Raw genomic sequence first — 21127 nt, forward strand, 5'->3', positions numbered from 1 at the left:
ATCAAGAGTCGGACACTTAACCGACGGAGCTACCCAGGCGCACCTGGACTTACTCATTTTATGTAACAAATATGCTAATCTTTTCCCTTAAGGATGCTGGTGTCGTAGCGCCTGGGTGGCTCCGTCGGTTGAGCATCTGCCTTTGGCTCAGGTCAGGATCCTAGGGTCCTGGGATCGAGCCCCACATCGGGCTCCCTGCTCAGCGGGGAGCCTGCTTCTCCTTCTGCCTGCCGCTCCCCCTGCTTGTGCTCTCTCTCAAATAAATAAAATCTTTTTTTTTTTATTTAAAAAGATAACTTAGAAAAAAAGATACTGGGTGTCATGTTATGCTTAGGCAAACCCTTTTCTTCCCACAATGATTAAAAAACCAAACTTGAATATTTCCCCAGAACTTGTTAGTTCTATTTTTTGAGGTATAGGTTCATTATGTTTCCAAATGGACACCAACTCTCCCACCACCTGTCTAAAGTAGCCTCGTCCCTGTTTTGACTATCAAAATACTGTTTACTTTCTCCTGAGCATTTATTGCAGTCCATACTTAGTTTATTCGTTTACTACCTGTGTCCCCAACTAGAAGATAATTTTCATGAGTGGGGGCCCCAGTGCCTATGATGTGCCTGACACTTTGGATGGTGCTCATGAATGTCTGGGGAATGAAGACATTTGTCACTGAATAATCCAGGCTCCCCTCATGGGTTTGAAATGTCATTTTGGTCATGACTCTGATTCCAGATGCCCTCCTTAGCTCCAGGGTCTCTGTGGATGCTACTGGTGGTACCACAAACACACCTATGCAACTTACTTCTGTTTTCATATTTCATATTTTCATATTCTTCCAGGGCAACTCCCCCTTTATATTGTTTCCCCCAAATTTCTTAGCTATTTTCCCAAATTGATCCTTTGAGATGAACTTCATAGTTATCAAGTTCCAAAAAATTCCCATTGATATTTTGATTGGAATTGCACACATACATCAATTCATTTGGGCAAACTGATACCTGTACATTATTTTTCCCAGCCAGGAACACTATAGATATCTTAACCTATTTAGGGCTTCGTTCAGGTACCTTGGTAAAGTGTCATGGTTTTCTTCTTTGTTATGTTTTTCTTTTTGCATACTTCTTATTAAATTTTTTTTATTCCATTGTGAATGAGATTTAATTTTTAGTTACGTATTTATCGTTGGATGTGTGCGCATGTTTCTTTTCAGTTACCAATTAGTTTTACTAGGGTTCAAGTGAATCTCCTGGATTTCCTGAGCAAACCCTTTTATAGATAGAGGTGCAGGTCCTCCACACCAGAAGTTGTGTGGGTTCTAGTTTGCCTGGCAGGCATCCCCTCGGAGGGCTTCTGACAGGGTAAAGACAGATGGGCTTCCCTTCCATGAATTCAGCAGGAAACAGACTGGCAGCCTGGGGCCCCACACTTGATTGGAAAGAGGAAGTAGGAGCTCCCCAGGAAGCAGAGCAAACATGCATACCCACTGCTGTGCCAAGCTGCCCCCTTCCTTCTCTGCTTTCTCCATGTTACTCGATGGACTGTGAAATTGGTGCCAACCACAGGAGCAGACCAAGGGGTAAGCTGTGTGGTGCGGCGGGACGCGTTCTCAGAAAATACAGGTTCTCGGGGGCCGGACTTGTCAGGGAAGGAGGGAGGAGATGAGACTTGAAGTTTGTATGGCATGAAAGGGAGTGTGTTTTCTTTGCATTAATAACGTGAGACAAGGGGCACCTGGGTGGCTCAGTCAGTTAAGCGTCTGCCTTCAGCTCGGGTCGTGATCCCAGGGTTCTGGAATCGAACCCCGCATCAGGCTCCCTGCTTCTCCCCTGTTCATGCAGGTGAAGGGGCTAGGAAGAAAGGTGATTCCCACAATGGAGTTCAAGTGGCGTCAGGAGGGTATAGGCAATAGAGCTCGGCTGAGAGAGGGAAGATAATGAGGCCCCGGAATTAGCTAGCGGAGTCTGGGTTTCGTCCCCTTTTAGTTAAGAGACCCACTGAGGTCCCAGAGGGTGCATAACTGAAGGAGTGAGTGCATGAATCCATGAATGAATGAATGAAATTCCAGGAGGAGCAGTCTGTTAGGAAGCTGTGAAGAGAGAATATGGAGACGGAACAGAGATGAAAAGAAACATGTTTATATAACAACCACCGTGTACAAAGCATTTTCTCGTGGTCCCACTTAGGCCCCCGTGAGCATCTTTATTTTGTAGGTGACATCCTTCCCATCTTAAAAAAACAAAACAAAACAAAACCTTCCGGAGGCTCAGAGAGGTGGAATAACTTGCCCAAGGTCAAGGGCTGGTTTGAGAGTGAGCCAGAACTACATTATGTAATTATAGTCTGGGTCCAACTTTGGTGCTCTCACTCTTTCCCCTGAGAATGCTGCCCGCGCCTCGGGAAGGAAGAGGCTGTGGCCGGGAGCCAGGTGTGTGCCTGAGAGGCCCTATCAGTAATCAATAGTTTACATGTGAATCATAACAGGGTGAAAGGGCTAATCTTTGAGACCATGAATTAAAAGTGCCAGCTCGTTGCACTCAGCTCAGCTGATCTGATAATCAGACAAAAGTCAAAGGCTTGGCGTTGAGGAGGTCTAGAGAACGGCAGGTGGGAGGCGGGAGGCGGGAGCCCGAGGTCCTCTGCAGGCAGAAACAATGCAGCTCGGCAGCGGGAAGGACAGAGGCTGAAGTGCCAGACCTTTTACTGCATTCATTTGTTTCAACACCTCCCTGAGCTGGGTGCGGGGAGATAATGGAGACAAGGACAGACAGGGTGTCATTTTCCAGTGGTTTCTGGACATGGGCAATACTCCCTCCTGCACAAACTCCTGGAAAGACGATCAGCTGCCGTGGCACTTGCGCTGAAGGCAGCAGTGTGCTGAGACGGAGGACCTGCTTTCCAGAGAGTGGCCGGGGAGGCCCTCCGGAAGGAGGGGACACGGAAGCAAGGGGCGAGACTCGCAGGTGCCAGCCCTGGGAAGAGCAGGGCGGAGCAAGAGGTGGGAGGAAGCTTCCTGTGGTAAAGAGCAGCATGTGCAAAGGCCCCCAAAGGCAGCCAGCCCGGAGCGTGTGAGCAACAGAAAGGCCTCCGAGGCTGACGCTTCGGAGGCCAGGTCAGGTGGGGCCCTGAGGGGCGAGGGTGGGGTGGGGGTGGGACTTTGGGTTTCATTGAGGGATTTCCCCACTGAGGCCTGGCAGGATCCAATTTCCATTTCACGGGTAGCTGTCCAGATGGGAATAGGGGCAGACGCTCGAGGGGGTGCAGGGCAGGTAGCTGGGGGGGCTGCTGCAGGGATGTGATGATCCCTTGTATTAGAAATCCTTGATGAGAGCCAGGGAAGACTTCCTTTGCCAAACCAACCACACTGATTAAAACTCTTATTGAAGACTTGTTTTCATCTTCTAGAAATCAAAGCCTGTAAAAATGCTAATCAGAGGTTCTGATTGATGGGGCTAATTCCAGGCCCAGGCAGACAGTAGGCTTGCCTGAGCATCTCCTCTGCAGGTGAGCATCAGTCTTCTTTGGCTTTTGAAAAGCTGGGAACAGTTTTGAGGATCCTGCTTCGCAGCTCCCCCACCAATGCCCCCAGGTGGGGAAGCACTGAAGGGAGGGGAGGAGGCGAAAGGTGCTCCTTCACAAAGAAGCCTTGCTCCCATGGGTTCTCCCTGCTTCTTTGGGCCACAGACATGACACAGGCCAGGGAAGAGGGCTGAAGCGTGTTGTGCGTCACGCTCTGCCTCTGCCCCAGAGGCTGCTGATGGGATTGAAGAAAACACAATAATGTGTGCTGGATCCTTATAAAAACCCTGTGATTTGCAGGCTACTTTTGCCACCTGGCTGATGGGGGGGGACTGAAGTCCCCGGGGTTTCACACAGACCACTGGTGGGGGTGGTGGGGGGGGAGCGGAGAGAGTGTGTACCAAATAGCTAGTGAGGGTCAGGGCCAGCATTCAATGCGTGTCTCTCTAGTACCAAAGGCCTTCCTTTTACATTGTTTTCTACCTGAGCGAAGCAAAGAAAACTCTAAAGAGGAGGTGTCTTTGCAGCAGTTTTGAAGACAGAAAAGAAAAGCAGGAGGAGATTGAGAGAGAGGAAGATCACAAGAGAGGGAACAGCATACACAGAGCCTTATAAAACGTGTGGCTGGCCTTCCTGGATCCAGAATCCCTCCCACCCTTTTGATCCACCTTTTCTATGTGGGCCAGGGTGATCCTTCTGAACCACACTGTTCCTTCCTTCACCTAGGCCTTCACAAGCCCCAGCTGCCATCCTCCAATCCTCTCTGCTCCACCTGTTTCCTTCTTGCCTTCTTGCTTCAGGGACTTCTCTCTGCCCGGAACATTCCTACCCACCCCTCAAGCCCCCGCACCTGCCACCTGCAGTGGGCTGAATTGTCTCCCCGACAAAGATACGCTCAAGTTCAACCCCTTCAATGTCACCTTAACTGGAATTGTCAATGTGACCTTAATTAGTAATCAATGTATCGCTGCAGATGTAATCAAGTTTAGACGAGGTCATACTGGATTAAGGTGGGCCCTAAACCCAATGGCTGGTGTCTTCATAAGAGAAAGGAAAGGGAGATTGGATGCGGAGAAGCAGAGGGGTCAGCGGGGAGAAGACCACGTGAACACGGAGGTAGAGACTGGAGGGATGTATCTATGAGACAAAGGTGGCTGGCAACTACCAGAAGCCAGAAGGACAGAAACAGATTGTTCCCTAGAGTTTTCAGAGGGAGCACTGACACCTTGATTTTGGACTGTGAGAAAGTACATTTCTGTTCTCATTTCAAGCCATTCTGTTTGTTACAACAACCCCATAAACTCCTCCACCACCTGACTAGTGTGTACCAGCTGATACCCCACACCCAGAGGCGACCTTTCCCCGGGTGTCTCCATGTCCCCCCCACCCCCGACCCCATGGTCCCAGTCTGGAGAGATGCTCCCTCCATGTGCTCCCGCTGCATCAGAGCCATCCAGTGACATGCCCGTCCTACCGAGTTCCTTAACTGCTGTGTTTTTGACTCATTCATTTCTATATCTTTGGTACCCAGCACCAGGCCTGGTCCACGCTCAGCTCTTGGTTTGGTTGAACTGATGAATGAATGAACTGCTCACCATCTTTCAGGAACACCCATAGTTCAGCCAAACTCACCCACTCTCCTTGTCAAGTGCGTGCCACATGGTGAGAGGCAACTGAAATCCTCTGTACTAAGGAAGATATGTCCTATCTTGCTGGAGGTTCTGACATCTCTCTTTACTGCCCACATGCACCTTCTTGGATCTTACCACTGAATCTTTGGTGCTCTATCACTACCAAAGTAAGAGGGGCTAGCCACACCGACCCTGGGCCAGAGCTAGCTGCCTAGTCCAAACCCAGGAGACATGGGGAGGATGCAATCATGGTCTCACACTGGCTAAGCCCAGCCTGGTAGGTTCTCTGAGTCTATATACAGATACTGAGAGTCACATATTCAAACAAGAGACAACAGGTACTAGATGCAGACGGCATCAATGGGAACATGGCATGTCTCTGCCCCTAAGTGTGGTGTGACGAGTACTGTGGTCAAGGTAAGCACAGAGCAGACCCCTACCTAGGTGGAGGGGCTGAGGCAAGGCCCCCTGGAGGAGGTGACAACTGAGTTGAGTCTTGTCAGATGCACAGGATGTGTCCAGATGAAGGGCGGGGGGGACAAGGAGTGTGAGAAGAAAAGGGAATGCCAGGGAAGGAAGAGAGGCTGCACAAAGACACGGATGGGCTAGAGAGACTGGCCCCCCAGGAAAGTACCAGTTCTTCAGGAGGACACAAGCACGGGGTGCAGGTGGTGGGTTTGGACAAGCAGGTCCAATGAGTATGCAGCGTGAGATGCACACAGGGAAGGGAGTTTCTGGAGGATGCTGGCTTTAGGGATGAGTGGGGGAAGAGAAGCCCATGGAGACTAAGACTAAGAGGTAGAAGGAAAACAGGAATAGGTGCAGCTCTAGAAGCCAAGAGAGGAGAGAGTCTCAGAGGGATGGCAATCATGCCCAAGCTGCTGCAGAGAAGGCAAGACAGGTGTGGCCTTGTGATCCTAGCCACAGCGGTTTCCATGGTGATGGGGCAGGGCTGGGGGCAGGGGTGGGAGGACCAGTTCCCACCAAAGGAGGGGCTGGAGTTGGTCTCAGTGTCCTAAGTCTGGTGTCTGGTTTGCCTGGGGTGTAACATGGGCGCTTGTGGTGACCAACAAATATGGCACTCAGCTCCTCAGCCCCACTGGTTTCTAGTTCTCTCTCTGGCTCCCCTGGGGACTGTCCTGAAACTCTGCTCTCTCTGGGGCTGGTCTTCATTGCTCAGCTGGCTGCCACCTGCTTCAACCCCAGGGCAACCTGAATCATGGGGCTGGCCCTGTTCCAGGATCTCCAGACACCTTTTTCTTGTGGTGTTTCTGCAGAGTCCCACCTTCTTCCACAATCTCCCAGTAGCAGGTGCCCCGGGGAGGGCACTCCCACCTGGCCCTTGCTCCCTTACCTCTTCCTACCAGCCTGACACCAAGAATCCACCAGACTTTGCTGGCAAGAGAGTAAGGCTCATGACACTCAGCTTCAATGACACAAAGAGATTTTCCACCAGAGTCTCCATCTAAAAAGCTAGGGGAAATTGGATTCTCACTGCAGGTGCCCGTACCTCTCAAGAGCTGTCCCCAGGCAAAACCTGCTTCTGGGATTGGGTCCTCAGTTCCCTCAGTCCCAAGGAAATTTGGACACTTCGGGTGTTTTTTGGATTCTGCCCACCCCACCGCTTACAGGTGGCTCATCTGGATCCATCGCACATCAGACAGATACACAAAAACAAGAAAAAAAAATCCATAGCATCTTGACATGTTGATTTCACTTGCATTCTGACCAGGCCCCAGAATGTGAAAGGGCCTTGGGTCCTCCTGAGCAACTGTTGCCACCCCATAAACACAACGGATGGTGCACAGACACAAGTCCTAAGGGTGAATCTTTACATCAGGGGAAAATGGTCCACGAACGAACAGCTGCTGCAGGAGGGAGAGGGTCAGAAATCCCTCCTTCCCCCAAATGAGAATGCAGCCTAAATTATCCTCAGTGACACTGGAAACGGCAATAAGAAAATAATACTTGTTTTATAAAATGCCCACTTCTGAGCCATGGAGCTGCAAACCAACAATTAAACCATGGTCATAATAGCAGACAATAATAATCAAAGTGTCCTACCATCCAAAGAGCAAAAAACGGAGAAGACAGACAAAAGCCCAAAGCAAGCACTGGTGTCTAAAGCAAAATAAGAGGCTCTTCTTTCCTGGGGCCAGTTGGTACTTGATAGAAAAAAGATTCATTTGTTACTTCCATGAGGGAGAGAATAAAGCTGAGTTTCGGGTCACTGAAGTGACCGCGGTGATGGCGTTCTGGGAGGCTGGGGCAGCGCACAAACGCAGGACTTAGGCTATTGCCGTGTGTTTCAGGCTTCCTTGCCGGGTGACCTTGGACCGGCCTCCTTCTCATCATGGGCACCTTGTAAATGAAGGCTGTGTGACTGCCTGTCATTAGCCAGAACCTGCCCTGGACGTGTCAGGGATTCTGTGAGGGGCAGATGTGTCTTTATTCTTCTTGGAAGAAATATTGTCCATAAAATGAAAGGTTCATGCCTCCTGAAGGGGCTGTAACCCAGAGGGAAAACCAGTGGTTATGGAGTCAAAGACACAGCTTCAAATCTAGTTCTGGGATAGCTCATCAGGTAGCCTTGTGGAGCCTCAGTTTACTTCTCTGTTGAATGGCAGTAACTGCCTCTGTCTAGCAGTGTTGCTGAGAGGACTATTGTAAATGAAATCACATATAAAGTACCTGGCACCAAGCTTGTTACATAGTACAAAAATCAATAAATGGTGAAATCACCTAAAAGAAATTCTATTTTTGTTCTCTTTATTTTTATTGAAGTGTGACTAATACACAGTGTTATATTCGTTTCAGGTGTATGACATTTTTTTTCTTTTACTTGACTAAGAGAGATGTGTTAAAGTCCTCTACAACTGTCAATTTCTTATATTTATGACAGATTTCTCTCTACATTTTCTTGGTAGGTTATTTGTTGTATAAAGATCCATGGCTGTTAACATTATTATGGCATGAGCACTTGTCCCATGAAATAATTCCCTCTGTCCCTGGCGGCTGTTGGCACGCCTTAGCTTGCTCCCGCATCACTCCAATCTCTGTATCTTCACTTCTATGTGTACAAAATCTCCCTCTGCTTCCCTCTTATAAAGATTCATGTGGCCGCATTTAGGGCCTACCTAGAGAATCCAGGATAATCTCCTCATCTTAAGAGCCCTGATTTAATCACAACTGCAAAGATCCTTTTTCCAAATAAGCTAATGTTTACAGGCTCCTGTCATTAAAACCTGATGTCTTTGGGGGCCATCATTCAGCCTACTACAATGTCTTTGCGAGTTTTTCAAGAAGCCCCAGTGGCAATTTTCTGTGGCTTTTGTGAATATTAGATCCTGGCTGAATCAATGATTCTTGGGTCTCACAACACCGCTGGCTTCAGCCTTTGATGTGAAGGAGGGGAGATTTCAGGAGGATTGGATTTGGTGTGGGGGTGGCTTCTCGTAAATGACTGTTTTATTTGAGGAGGACTGGTTGTGTGCTTACCTGTGTGAGTGTATTTTGCCAAAAACTTTCAGGGATCTTTTATTATCCTTGGAACTGATCCATTTTTCATCAAATTGTATCTAATTCATTTTGGCTGGAACTTAGTGAGTCCATTCAAGTCACCAAAGACACTTTAGCCCCGGTCCCTCCCTCTGCCCCTTCTCAGAGGAGGCTGCTCACAGTTTCGATTTTATTATTATCTTCTCCATCTGTGCTGCCTGGTTGGTCCTCTGTCTTCCACATTGGGTAACTTCTCTTTCATTATTTCCACACCCTCGTACTTTTTTTTTTTTGCAGTCTCAGACAGACCCTCCAGCTTGTTTCTTTCTTCAGTGCTTTTATTTCTTACAAGGTAAGTGCTGCTCTTGTAGATTTTGGCCACTGTGTCATTAGCTTCTTTTCATTCTTTACTTGCCGCTATCATGGTCGCTCTAGCTCATGATCTCCCCTCACCCATTCCATCATCCATCCTTCTGCTACTGATCATCCCTATTTCTTATATTTAAATGAGAATAGTATCCATTTATCCATTTACATTTTCTTTTGTTTGTTATAACACAATTTTTTCAGAAAATATCTTCCTATTTTCTTTAGGGAAACAATTCCCTTTTTTAAAGAATGGTATGACATGGCATCACACAAGTTTCTTTTATTTCCTTTTTGCTTGTTTACTTAATCTTTTGAGAGGGCAAGCTCTCACCTGGTCCAGCATGGACAGAAACGCAGGTCTGCATGTCTATGGCTGAATGAATGGTATCCCCCTCTAAGAAATACTGGAATCTATTTTTGGGATGGTAAACTGGCAGTCAAGTTCATGTCTGCTGGCCAATTCGACTATCCAGTGTAGCTCAGCTGGGTTACATTCTTGGATGATTTGAAGTACTTTGTGTTCTTTTTCTAGAAGTGATCCATGAAAACTAAATTGCCAAGACCACCACCACTCTTACACTGGCACCGACAGGGTGATCCACATCCTCTCCTTCAAAAAACTTCTGAGCTCCTTTTGACGATTTCCTGATTTGTTGAAATCTTAAGTCTGACAAAGGGCCATCCTGCCGTGTATGCGCTTATCTGTTCAGTTCCTGCAGGAGGTCAGCTCTCACAGTGCAAGTACATGGACCTTCTCTGTTTAAGGCTTAACTCACTGCCACTGCTTAAAAACAAACCTTCTGGAAGCTGCTAAACCTGCGGCCGCAATTCCTGGCAAGAGCTACAAACAGAAGCTTCACTTCTGGTGCCTTCTGCCTCCTCTGGGCCAGCTGCCCACTTGCTGTTGAAGGGAAGTGACGCTGACCGCAGTTGGGGCTGGCGGTCCTGTGATTGATGGGAAACTGCAGGCAGGGACTCTGGGTCTTGGGCGCAGCCAGATGTTTTGTCTGGCCCAGGCTCCTCCCAGGAAGACAAGCTCCAGTGGGCAGGGGTTCTGGTTCATCAAAACTGTGGGTCTCCATCTCTCAGTAATCCTACTGCTTTGTGACCAATAGCCAAGAAGGGAGCTTCCAGGTCACCCTTTGCATTAATCATTAAAAAGCATCCCTATAGTTAAAAATCAACAAACTAGGACCGTTAGCCAAATATGAGCATTAGGAGTGGAAATTAAAGCTTCTGGAATGAGTTTTCCAGCCTCCATGGGCCCCAGATCTCTCTAGGAAAGGTACACCTGGAAACGACCGTGTCTTCTCCCCCCCCCCCCCACCGCGCCCCAGTCACATGCAGCTCTCCAGCCTAGCCAGATCTGTACTCAGAAACAAGGCTCAGTTCTTCCGAATATAACCAGGAACCCTCAGTTATCCTAGACTCCTTCCCTGGTTTCCCAGCCAATTTCTCCTCTGCATTGCCACCAATGATCTCGTTTTAGAAATGGAGATATCATGGAGTCACACCAGACAATGGGTTCTTCCAGAAGCAGCTGCATACATTCCCTCCTCCTCCCTTCCACATGCCTGTAAGGCCCTGACCTCCGCCCTGCATGGTGAACTACTACTGTGCTTTCAAATGCAGCTAGCATAGCCCCTCTTCTCTGGAACACCCTGCTATCCCTTCGCCGCCGCCACCTGGAATGAGGAACCATCCTTGCAAATGCTCTTCGGTTGTGTGTTGCACATAACTTCCACTATCACATTTATCACGTCACATTAGAATCTGTAGCAGACCCTGTAGGATGGTCTGTCTGCACTCCATTTCCAAAAACGCTCATCTATCTCTACTACTGAAACTGTAAAAACAAAACAGAATTGATTTCCCACTTTCCCAGCCAGGCGTACATGGCAAGTTCTGACTAATCGAATGTAGGAAGATGTCTGTAAGGATGGTGATTCTACCCGAATAAATACACAAACCCTCGCTAGGAGAAAGCTCTGCGCCCTGGCCTCTCAACTCTTCTTTGAGGCCGCAGTGCAGCGGGGTAAGCGGGAGGACAGGGCCTAAGGACAGCAGCATGAGAAGAAAGGTGCTGCTGGCCTCCTAAGCGGCTGTCCTGGGTCTGGATGGGACCTTCGCATTCTTGTTCCAAGAGAAAAGTGAACCTCCATCTGTTGAAGCCAGCTTTAGTTGGTTTTTCAGCTTCCATTCCTAACTGATAAAATGTCTATCTATAAGACTGAGACTTTCAAGGGAAAAGACTGTTTCTTATTTATATGTATACCCTCAGTACCTGGCAGAACGCCTGGCACTGAGCAAATGCTCCAAGTATTTTAATTGAACTGAATGTCGTTACTGTCTTCAAAATATTCCAATGGCTCCTCATTATACTGAGAAATCCATTTAGAGTTCTCGTCTTGGCACGCAGGGTCCTGCAGAAAGCCCTTTATACCCAGGCAACCTCGCCTCCCCTGCATACCCCCCAGCCACATCAAGGGAGCACTCTTTTGTGGACAGACCCTACATTTTGCCCTCTGTTCGTGCCTTCACTCTCCCCTCAGTTGGAATGTTTGCCTTGATGCCCGCAGGCAGGCCTTCTCTCTCTCTCTTCTCTATTACTGAACTTGGCTTGCACTCACTTACAGTATCTACTTTGTCTTGGAGGGACTTGTTTGACTATTTCCTTCATAGAATGTGAGCCCCTGGAAGACAAAGATCGGCCTTAGTCTAATTCTTGTGTTTCCCATTGCACAGTCTCTGACACAGAGAAAGTGTTCAATGCATGTTTTGTTAAATGGAACTAAACCAGGGTCAGAATGACAGACAGGGGAGAGAAAAGCCTGGAGCTAGACAGAACAGGTCTGAAACCCATATCCCTGGGTAACTGTGAGACAGTCCCCCTTCCAGGGCCTCAATGGTGTCATCTGTAAAATGGGGACAGTAATAACCTATCAAGAATATGATATGCTGTATGTGTTTGATAAATATTATGTAGAGGGGAGGACAAAGAGCAGAAGGCTTTGCCTCCCTCTCCTCTCTAATTTTCCTCTGAGCTGGTCCACTGATTATAATAGGGAAAACTCTAGGCCAACATTGGAAACTGAGAAGAGGTCTCATCCGTAGGGGATGAAACTTCCATGTTCTATGTACTGACCGCACAGGAAAGAGTGACATGGAGGGTACAGATCACTGTCTGCTCTCCAGCTGTTAGCTGCCAGGCCTGGATAGAGTTCATTGGCCAGCCTGTCCCATTCTTTGCACTCAGGGGAAAAGCACCTGCCAAAGGCTGCAGACGCCCCCTGTGTTCAAGGGCAGAATCTGACTGTCAGCCCATGCTTGTCACACACATCCAAGAAGGGCCCATTTTCCTGCCTGGACGCCACCCAGGGCTGAGTGTGATCCCTGAAGCTCCCCACTGTCCCTCCTGGGCACTTTTGGCCAGGGATTATCATTGCCTGGCTTGTGGGGTGAGGTTGACCACAGATCCCTCTGATCACCTCCAGTGCTTGGATGGGTTTGGGGCGGGGTAAGGAGAGGCATCTGCAAGCTTTGTCCTGTCTGTGCCCCTGGGAATGGTCTCATGGACTGGCCTGTGGGCTTTCCCACTTCTCATTCCATCTGGCACACCAAGGGGCAGCTTGCTTGACACCTGCTCCCACCAACAGCATGGCACCCACCACCTGCGACGCTCAGGGGTGACTTATAGCCTGCTGTGCTTAGGGGATGTCCCATCTGGGTAAAATGAACAACCACTTACCCAGCCCCAGGAGGGAGTTCTCATCACTTGGGAATTCCATGCCAGGCACTGTTCTGAGTGTTTAGATAAGTTAACTCACTTATCCTCATAGCAACCTTAGGTGGTAGGTACCATCTTAAATCACCATTTTACAGATAAGAGAACAGAGGCCTGGAGCACCTGCTTCAAGATCTTCCCAAGCTGCACAGCTGGTGAGAGTGGTGGGCAGTCTGGTGCCGGAGTCCAGCTCTGAGCTACAACTTGATCCTGAATGAACAAAACTCCTGGGATGGAAAGAGAAGTAGCTCCTCAGAGGAATCCACCTGACCGATCAGACAAAATGGCCCAACTGCAAAATGCAGTAAATGCAGGAAAAAATAGGAGACATTGTAAAACAAAACATAAATAGTATTCTCAGGGAGATGCAAAATGACAATACATCAAAAAAAAAAAAAAAACAAAAAACAAAAGTAAGCTGTCAAGAGCAACCCGAAAACAAAACAAAACAAAAGAGCAGTTTCCTTAAAATAAAAATGAAAACAAGATTTCCAAAATAAGGGAGAACAAGATAAATGCTGTTGAAAACAGAATTAAACACAAGATCACTGGCAGAATAAAAAAAATAGGATAGAGAACTTTCAAATAACTAGGGGAAAAAACAAAACCAATTAAATTAAATCAGCTAACAATAGCAAGAGTTAAAAACGAAAGAAAGCAATAAAGAAGCATCGCCTGTTTTGTTTGAAAAAAAGCATAATATGTTGATGGAAAAGAAATATATAAAACCCTGTGCTCTTTTCACTTTTTTCAAATATACATGGAACATGAAGAAGACAAAAATCCCAGAGGTAAAAAGGGCACAATGTGGTAAAAATGACAAAAAAGATTATACAAAATATATATAATCAATTAGTATGTTTTTAAAGAAATTTAAATCCTCAGGTTAAAAGGAAATCTAAACTGAAATGACAGACTATCTAAAAATCAACCCAGTTGAGCACTCTGTAAGGAAAAAAAAAAAAAAAAAACAACTCCCCAAAGAAAAATATACTAAGAACTGGAAGCAGCAAAGACAATTAGATATCATTTTGTTCGTCAAACGGATAGACACTGACAGGGTTGACAACAGCTAATGATTTTGTGTGGGGAGGCAGGCTTTTGGTGGATGTGTAAATTGCTGCAGTAACAAGAGGGAAATCTGAGGTCATATATTAAAATTTGCCTTCTAAGAACATATCCTAAGGAAATAATTGGACAACTGTTCAAAGATTCATGTATAAGGATGTTCACTGGAGTGAAAAACTGAAAATATTTACTTTATTAATAGGGGAGTAGAAAAATAAATTACGGTTGTGCCTACAACAGAATCCTCTGTAGCCATCAAACAGGATAAGGCTGATCTATACATATTGACATAATAATATGATGATAGAGGATTAAACAGTAAATCAAAAGCAAGTCACTGAGCCATGCATAGAGATGATCTTGCTTTAGAAACCATGTTTGCCGCAACTGCTTGGTCTATGTATTGCTGAGCAAGTAGAACAAACAGATCTCAAGGGTTATCTTCTGTGGGGGTGTGTGGAGGAAACCAGAGTAAGATTAAGGGGACTTTTGATCTCTACAAATGTCTTTATTGTTTGCATTCTGAGTTTTTAAAACAAGTGTATATTTTTAAAATATAGAAACATTCTATAAAGATATTCCCCTTTAAAAAAATAATAGATCTTACTCTGAATAAGGACTCAAACACAAACGGGGCTTTTTGTGTTTGTCTTAATTAGGTCTAATCATGAATTCCCTTAACTCTGCTGCTGGCTATTGAAGTGAGGGGTGTGGGGGGTACTGAAGGGGAGAAAGAGGGAGAGAGAGAACCAGGGAAGGAGGGAGAAGGAGGGAGAAGGAGAGAGAGAGAGAGATCAGGCATGAGCATAGGTGTGCGTGTGGACACCACACACACTGTCTGGGAAGGCCAGCTGGGTTGGGGCACTGAGCGAGAAAGGGAAAGGTGTCCTGGGGCTCATCTCCATCTTTCGGCTGCTCTCAGTGCAGCTGGAAGCCCCCTTCTGCTCCCTTGGCATCAGCTCCTTTGAGGCTGTGAGGCTGCCAGAACCTTCCAGAGGGAGGACGGAAGCTCCCTTCACCTTCTGCCCGCTGTTCCCCGTGTGGGGGCCTCGCACACACGTTCAGCAGGCCCCACGACTTTATAGTCCTTGCTGCGTCACCCTGCAGAGGGCAGTTGGTGGCCCTGTCCTGACCGTCTCTTCCTGAGCGCCATGAAGGGGTCCTCCTGGCTCCCTTCTGGCTCACCCCATGCTCACCGTTCCCATAAGTGACAATGGTCCTCACCCCTGCCCAGAAATTCCATCATCGATTTCTTGTGCTCGCCTGTCAGCGGCTCCTAGGTCCCTCTGCTCTCCTCTGGCCCTTGTCTTAAACCTTCCTTCTGGGGATGACGCTGCCTGTCTCGGGTATGCTAATGTCACTCTGTCGTGGAGGAGCACATCCTCCGCTTGAGAAGATGCTTGCCCAAGTACTTAGGACTAGAGTCCACAATGTACTCTTGAGTGATTCAGCAAAAAGGAAATAAGAGAGAATGCAAATATGGCAAAATATTCATAATGGCTGAGTCTAGGTGGTAGGTGTGCAGGTGCTCGTGTGCTGTTCTTTCAACTTTTCCGTGTATGTTACACATTGTGTGTTATGCAACAAAACCCAGGGAAACAGAAGAAACCGCACTTTCCCTATTTACTGAGGAGAGTGAGACCACTTGTGTGACCACTTCAGGGTTTCCTGAATTTTTCCCTTCCTGGACACCCCTACTACGACTGCCCGGGTTCCGGCTCCGCATCCCGACTACAATCTGGGGCAGCCTGCTCCTCGGACTCCCTGCCCCAGGCTGCCCCGTTCTCCATGAGGCTGCCAGGATGGGTCCAAACCCAGCGTCTCGGGCCAGGATGGGTCCAAACCCAGTCCTCGACTTTGACCCTCTGGCCACAGCCCGCTCCATCAGCTTTACCTCCCGCTGCTGCCCCTTGCTACTAGATCACAGCTGATGCTCCGGGCCTTGTGCCTGACCACACTGTGTCATTTCCCCTCCGGCCGACCTTCCTCCTGGCTCCCTGGCAACGTCCTCTCCATCCTTCAGCTCTTGTGTCACCTTTGCCAGGAGAGCATCTCTGGCCTTCTGTCCTGCCTTTTGCTCTCTGCCCCTCCCTATCCTTCCACCTCCCAGTGTGTATGCACACGTCTCCCCTTTGACAACCTGGGTGCCCGGGTCTCGATCACGTATGCGACGCCAGCACCTCGCCCAGACAACGCCACATGTTCAACAGACAGGTGGGTGTTACATGAATCAATGAATGAATGAGTGAGCGATGCTCCAAGGTAGGGAAGCAGGAAAGCCTCCTGATTTGCATACAGGCACATTACCGTGGAAGAGTCGTTATGCTCCCGATTCACTCATTGCTCACTTAACACTTACTGAGGGACTATCATGGATCTACTAGTCATATGATCCCCTTTTGGACCCGAGTCCTGCTTCATTCATTCATTCATTCATTCATTCATTCATTCACTCAGCACTGGACACTTGTGTAGCCAGGTGCTGAGAGCACTGTGCTGAGAGCCAGCAAACTTGCTGAAATGAACCGGGCAGAGACCACAGCTCTGGCCGGGCAGCTATGGCAGGAGCACAAAGAGAGGATGAAAGTGGTCAGTGTCATAAGGGAAATGCAGGTCATGGGCAATGGGAGTTCAAAAGAGGGGGACATGACACCTAGGAGTCCGAGACAGGGGATCAGAAGACTTCCGGGGTCTTGACTTTGAGGGATGGGGAATTTCAGATGTAAGCCTTTGGAGGGAGGAGGGCATTGCAGGGAGGGCTGAGTGGAAACAGAAGCACAGAGCGAGGCCATGAGCGTGGACATGCACAGGAGCCACCCGTCACTCAGCTCTGCCGGAGTGTCCCTGGAGTGAAGGGGTGGGAAATAAGGTTGGGCAGGTAGGTTGAGGTCACGAAGGCCTTGAAAACAAGGATAAGATGTTTGGCTTCTGTGAGCGTGGGTGTCATGGAAGGTTTCTAATTAGCAGGTGAGCTGGTCAGGTGTGCTTCCAGAAGCTTACTCCAGCAGCAGTGTGCAGGATGAATTTGTATATTTAACTTGTCCCCCCAATAGTGCAAAACCCCTAAGAGCTCTGCTGACCTCATTTTGCACAGGGCTTGGCTCAAAAACGTGCACATAGCAAACACTTAATGCATTTATTTAATTGTAATTGAACTGCGTCTAAGGACCCGTCTGTGTACAGCAGCAAAAACACAATGTCTGTATCTCTTGCAGCAAGGTATCCATTCCATCCATTCCCTTTAACTGAAAACTCTCTAGGGCAGAATCTTCTCTAGCTACACTTCTCCTTGCCTTGGCTCCCCACTATTGCAAATCCTCAACATTTCATTCCTGGGTCACTGCGATAGACTTTTGACCAGTTTTCTTCCCGTGAGCTCTCTCCACTGTAAACGACCCTGGTGGGACAACCCTGCTCAAGAACCTACCATGGCTCCCTCTATTCTGCTGGCATTTAAGATCTTCCATGACCATGCCATACTTCAACCCTCTCTACCTCTCATTCCTTTTCCTTATGCCTCCCCCTCTCCAGCCAGACTCTGTCTCCTCTCCAATTGCCTTTTCGATCCTCCTTCCAGACCTCTGCTCATCCTGTCACCCCAACCTGCTCCTTTCCTCACAGCTCTTCTGAACCACAGCTCAAGCAAGGCCCAGCTTTGCCAGCAGTGTGAATAGTGCGAAGATTCAGAAAAACCTGGGTTCACAGTCCAGCTTTCCGTGCGACTCACTGTGCGAACTGAGACACACTATGCATTCCCTTGGGATCTCAGTGTTCTCATCTATAACATGGGACCAAGAGCAATGTCTATTTATTATTAGTACTTACTATTAGTGAATAACTGATAAGAGGATAGATGTGCCAGGCCCTGTGCTGGGCAAATGGTGATGTTCCTTTCTTCTCTGACTTTCTGGAACCCTCAGAAATAAATCCTGCTGGTCAGATGCTAGTATGGAAAGGAAGTTATATTTTGAGGGAGTGTGTATGAAGTATCAGATACTGCTGCGCTTTTGTAATTACTCCCTCTGCAACCCTCAAACACCAGCATTTTTTGCCCTCACTTTACAGATGAGGACACGCAGACTGAGAACAGGAAACAATCTGGGATCATACCGCTCTGAGCAGACACTACTGTTCGAGAAATAACCACAGAAGTGTTCCTAGGAATTTACTATGTTCCCAGTACGATGCTGGGCGTGTTGCTGTCCCATTTAGTGCTTTCCCCCGAGACGCTGCTACTGTAATAGCAAATAAAGACTGTGCCCAAAGTCTTGCAAACAGCAGGTGGCAGGGCTGGGATTCCTGCTGGGGTCTGTATGACCTCCAGCTCTGCCCTCAGCTACTCTTCCATGACTGTGCCATCGAGACCAGAGTTGTCTGAACCTGGACAGCAGCCCTGTGAGGCCCAGACTGGCCTCTCCAGGTTTTCCACGGGCCCCAGCCCGAGCCTGGGGTCACAGCGACCACTGCTGATCACAAGGGCCCCCAGGTGAGGTGGGCAGGGCCAGCCACTGGCTGAGTGGTCCAGCGACGATGCGGTGACTTTGTCAGCCATGACACTTACCTGATGGTGCAACCAGCATCAGCCTCGATGGTCCAGATGCAGTTGAGATTGTGTTCATAGGGAGCCGGATACCCGGGTGATAGCACCTGCCCCGACACTTCTCCTTTCACTGTCCCTCCACACTCAGCTGAAAGAAATCCCAAAAAAGTGAGCTTTATGGGGTGGCCTGCATGGCCAGCAGTGACTCAGTGGCTCCTCCTGTCAGTGTGCCCAAGCCCCTCTTGTTCCCTCCAGGTGACTGAACACGGCATACAGAAAGGCCCCCAGATGGAACTTGTATCCACAATCTACAAAGAACCCCTACAACTTAACAATGAAAAGGTAAACAGCCCGATTAAACAATGGGCAAAGCATCTGAACAGACATTTCTTCAAAGAAGGTATGCAAATGGCCAGCGAGCACGTGGAAAGCTGCTCAACGTCATTAGTCATCAGGGAAATGCGAATGAAAACCACAGTGAGGCGTGCCTCATGTCCACAAGGATGGCTGCAGTCAAAAAGCCAGACAGGAAAAGTGTCGGTGAGGATGTGGAGAAACTGGGACCCATACGCGTGTGCTGGTAGGAAGGCAACAGGGCGCAGCTGCTTTGGGAAACGGGTTCACAGTTCCTCAAAATGTTGCACGTAGTCACCATAGGACCCTGCAATTCCACGAGTAGCACAGACCCAGGAGAATGAAAGCATATGTTCACACAAAAATGCTCACAGCACTATGATGCATAACAGCCTAAAGATGGAAACAACCCAGATGTCCATCAGCCGATGGATGGGTAGACAAATATGGTGTAATCCATACAATGGAATAGTATTTGATCGTAAAAAAGGGTGAAGGACTTGTACCTGCTACAACAGGAATGGACTTGAAAACATGATGCTAAGTTAAAGAAGTCAGACTCAAAAGGCCATGTATCATATGATTCGGTTTATATAAAATGTCTAGGACAGAACAATCTATAGAGACAGAAAGTACAGTGGAGGTAGCCAGGGCCTGGAGGGAGTGGGCAGGTGGGAGGGATTGCTAATGGGTGCAGGGCTTCTTTGGGTGGACAAGATGTTCAAAAATCCCACGTGGTGACAGTTGCAAAGCCCTGGGAATAGACCAAAAAGACCTGAATTGTACACTTTAAAGGGGTGAAGTGTATGGGACGTGAATTGTATCTCAATAAAGCCATTTTTACAAAGGTCCCTGGGTGGATGGCTGACAGCCTACTCTGCGCCCAAACTCCTTGAAGCCTCCCTGGCCATGTGCAAGACACTTGAACCTGTGCCTTCAGCCACGGGGCCTGTGTGGGGTGCCAGGAATGTGGAGGCAAGCAAGACACTGCATCTTTCCTCCCGAGAGCTAACGGTCTAGAGGAGGAGACAGCCACCGCGGGTCCCAACAGAGGCACACTGGTGGTAGGTGACAGCTCAGAGGAGAAGTGACTACTTCCCCTCACATGGGGTGGGGCAGTTGTGAAGGAGGAGCAGGAGTGGATTGGGCTGGTTGGGTGGCAGGGGTGGGGTAGGGGGCACAGCAGGAGAGAGGAGAAAAGGCAGATGTCCTGGCGATGGGCAACAGCGTGGTGGACGGGGGCTAGGGGAGGAGATGGGGGTGGGAGACAGGGCTGTGAAGCTGGCCCAGCGTCAGACGTCCAAGGGTGCTGTGCATGAGGCTAGTGTCTATGTACTCTGTTGGGGAAGAACCGGTCACCTTACATGCTAGTGAACTTTACACACTCTGGGAGCAGCCTGAAGGGCATGGAGGGACGGGAAAGGAGGAACTGGAGGCAGGGGACCAGTGCAGAGGTCTACACGCCCCGCTGGAGCACCTAGTCACCCAGGTCAGAAGCTGCTGATCCTCTGGCCTTCTTCCCCCCCGTCTGATCTGCCTCTGAGACACAGCCCCCGAACCCCTGGGGTGTCTGTTACATCGATGCCCCTCGGCCCCATTGCTAGAGCCTTGGCCTAGGCCCTGGCCATCTCTAGGGTGGCACAGTTGCCCACTCTCCTCCCAGCAGTGCCACGAGATGGATCTTTCTAGAATGCAAACTGACTGGGTCACTGCTTGCTTCAAACCTTCCTTCCTGGAATGAAGTCCAAGGCCCAGACGGGCTCCCTTTGGCCTCTTGGGCCCCTTCCCGACAGCCCTCAGTCCAGTCAAGCCTCATGAATGCTATGAGCCAGGAACACGAGGCCTCTCCATGCCTCCACACGGACTGACAGCCTGAAAACATCTTCCCTGGGGAACCTTTCGTGGCCTCTCCCCTCCCAGGTAGAGTTGCCACTGTCCTCCCTTGTGTCTCTATTATAACACGAGCAGGTTTTTATCACAACACGTGTACCGTGTGACAGTCACGTCAGTCTCCTTCTCAAGACTCCAAACACCTTGGCAGCAGGGACCTCATCCTACTATTTGCACACCCCGTGCCGCTGTAGTGCTTGGCATGTCACAGACGTTTTAGTGTTTACTGAATGGGGAGATACATGGAGGATCAGATGAATAGGCGACACTTACTGCTTCCCAGGAAAATTGCTATAAGGGTCTGAGTCAAGGGAGCATGAGTGAAAATGAAGAGCAGGAGATTTATTGCGGAGTTTTTTAGGAAAGGGGATGATTGAGCAAAATCCTTAGAAGAAACTGAAGAAGATGGGATCAAGGTCGCAGGTAGAAAGTGGCCTTCACCTTCGTTAAGCATCTCAAGAGCCCCATGGCTTCAGA

General features: G+C 48.6%; 1 protein-coding gene across 1 annotated transcript in view; it reads right to left on the reverse strand.

Moving 5' to 3' along the window:
- CSMD2 (CUB and Sushi multiple domains 2) overlaps positions 1-21127 on the reverse strand; it is a 594848-nt gene that overhangs the window by 144089 nt on the left and 429632 nt on the right. Inside the window, exon 25 of the mRNA XM_027615123.2 lies at positions 18428-18554. Coding sequence (XP_027470924.1) covers positions 18428-18554 — 127 coding nt within the window. The remainder of the gene's footprint in view (positions 1-18427; positions 18555-21127) is intronic.

Source organism: Zalophus californianus, chromosome 4, assembly GCF_009762305.2.
Source record: "Zalophus californianus isolate mZalCal1 chromosome 4, mZalCal1.pri.v2, whole genome shotgun sequence".
Classification (NCBI taxonomy): Eukaryota; Metazoa; Chordata; class Mammalia; order Carnivora; family Otariidae; genus Zalophus; species Zalophus californianus.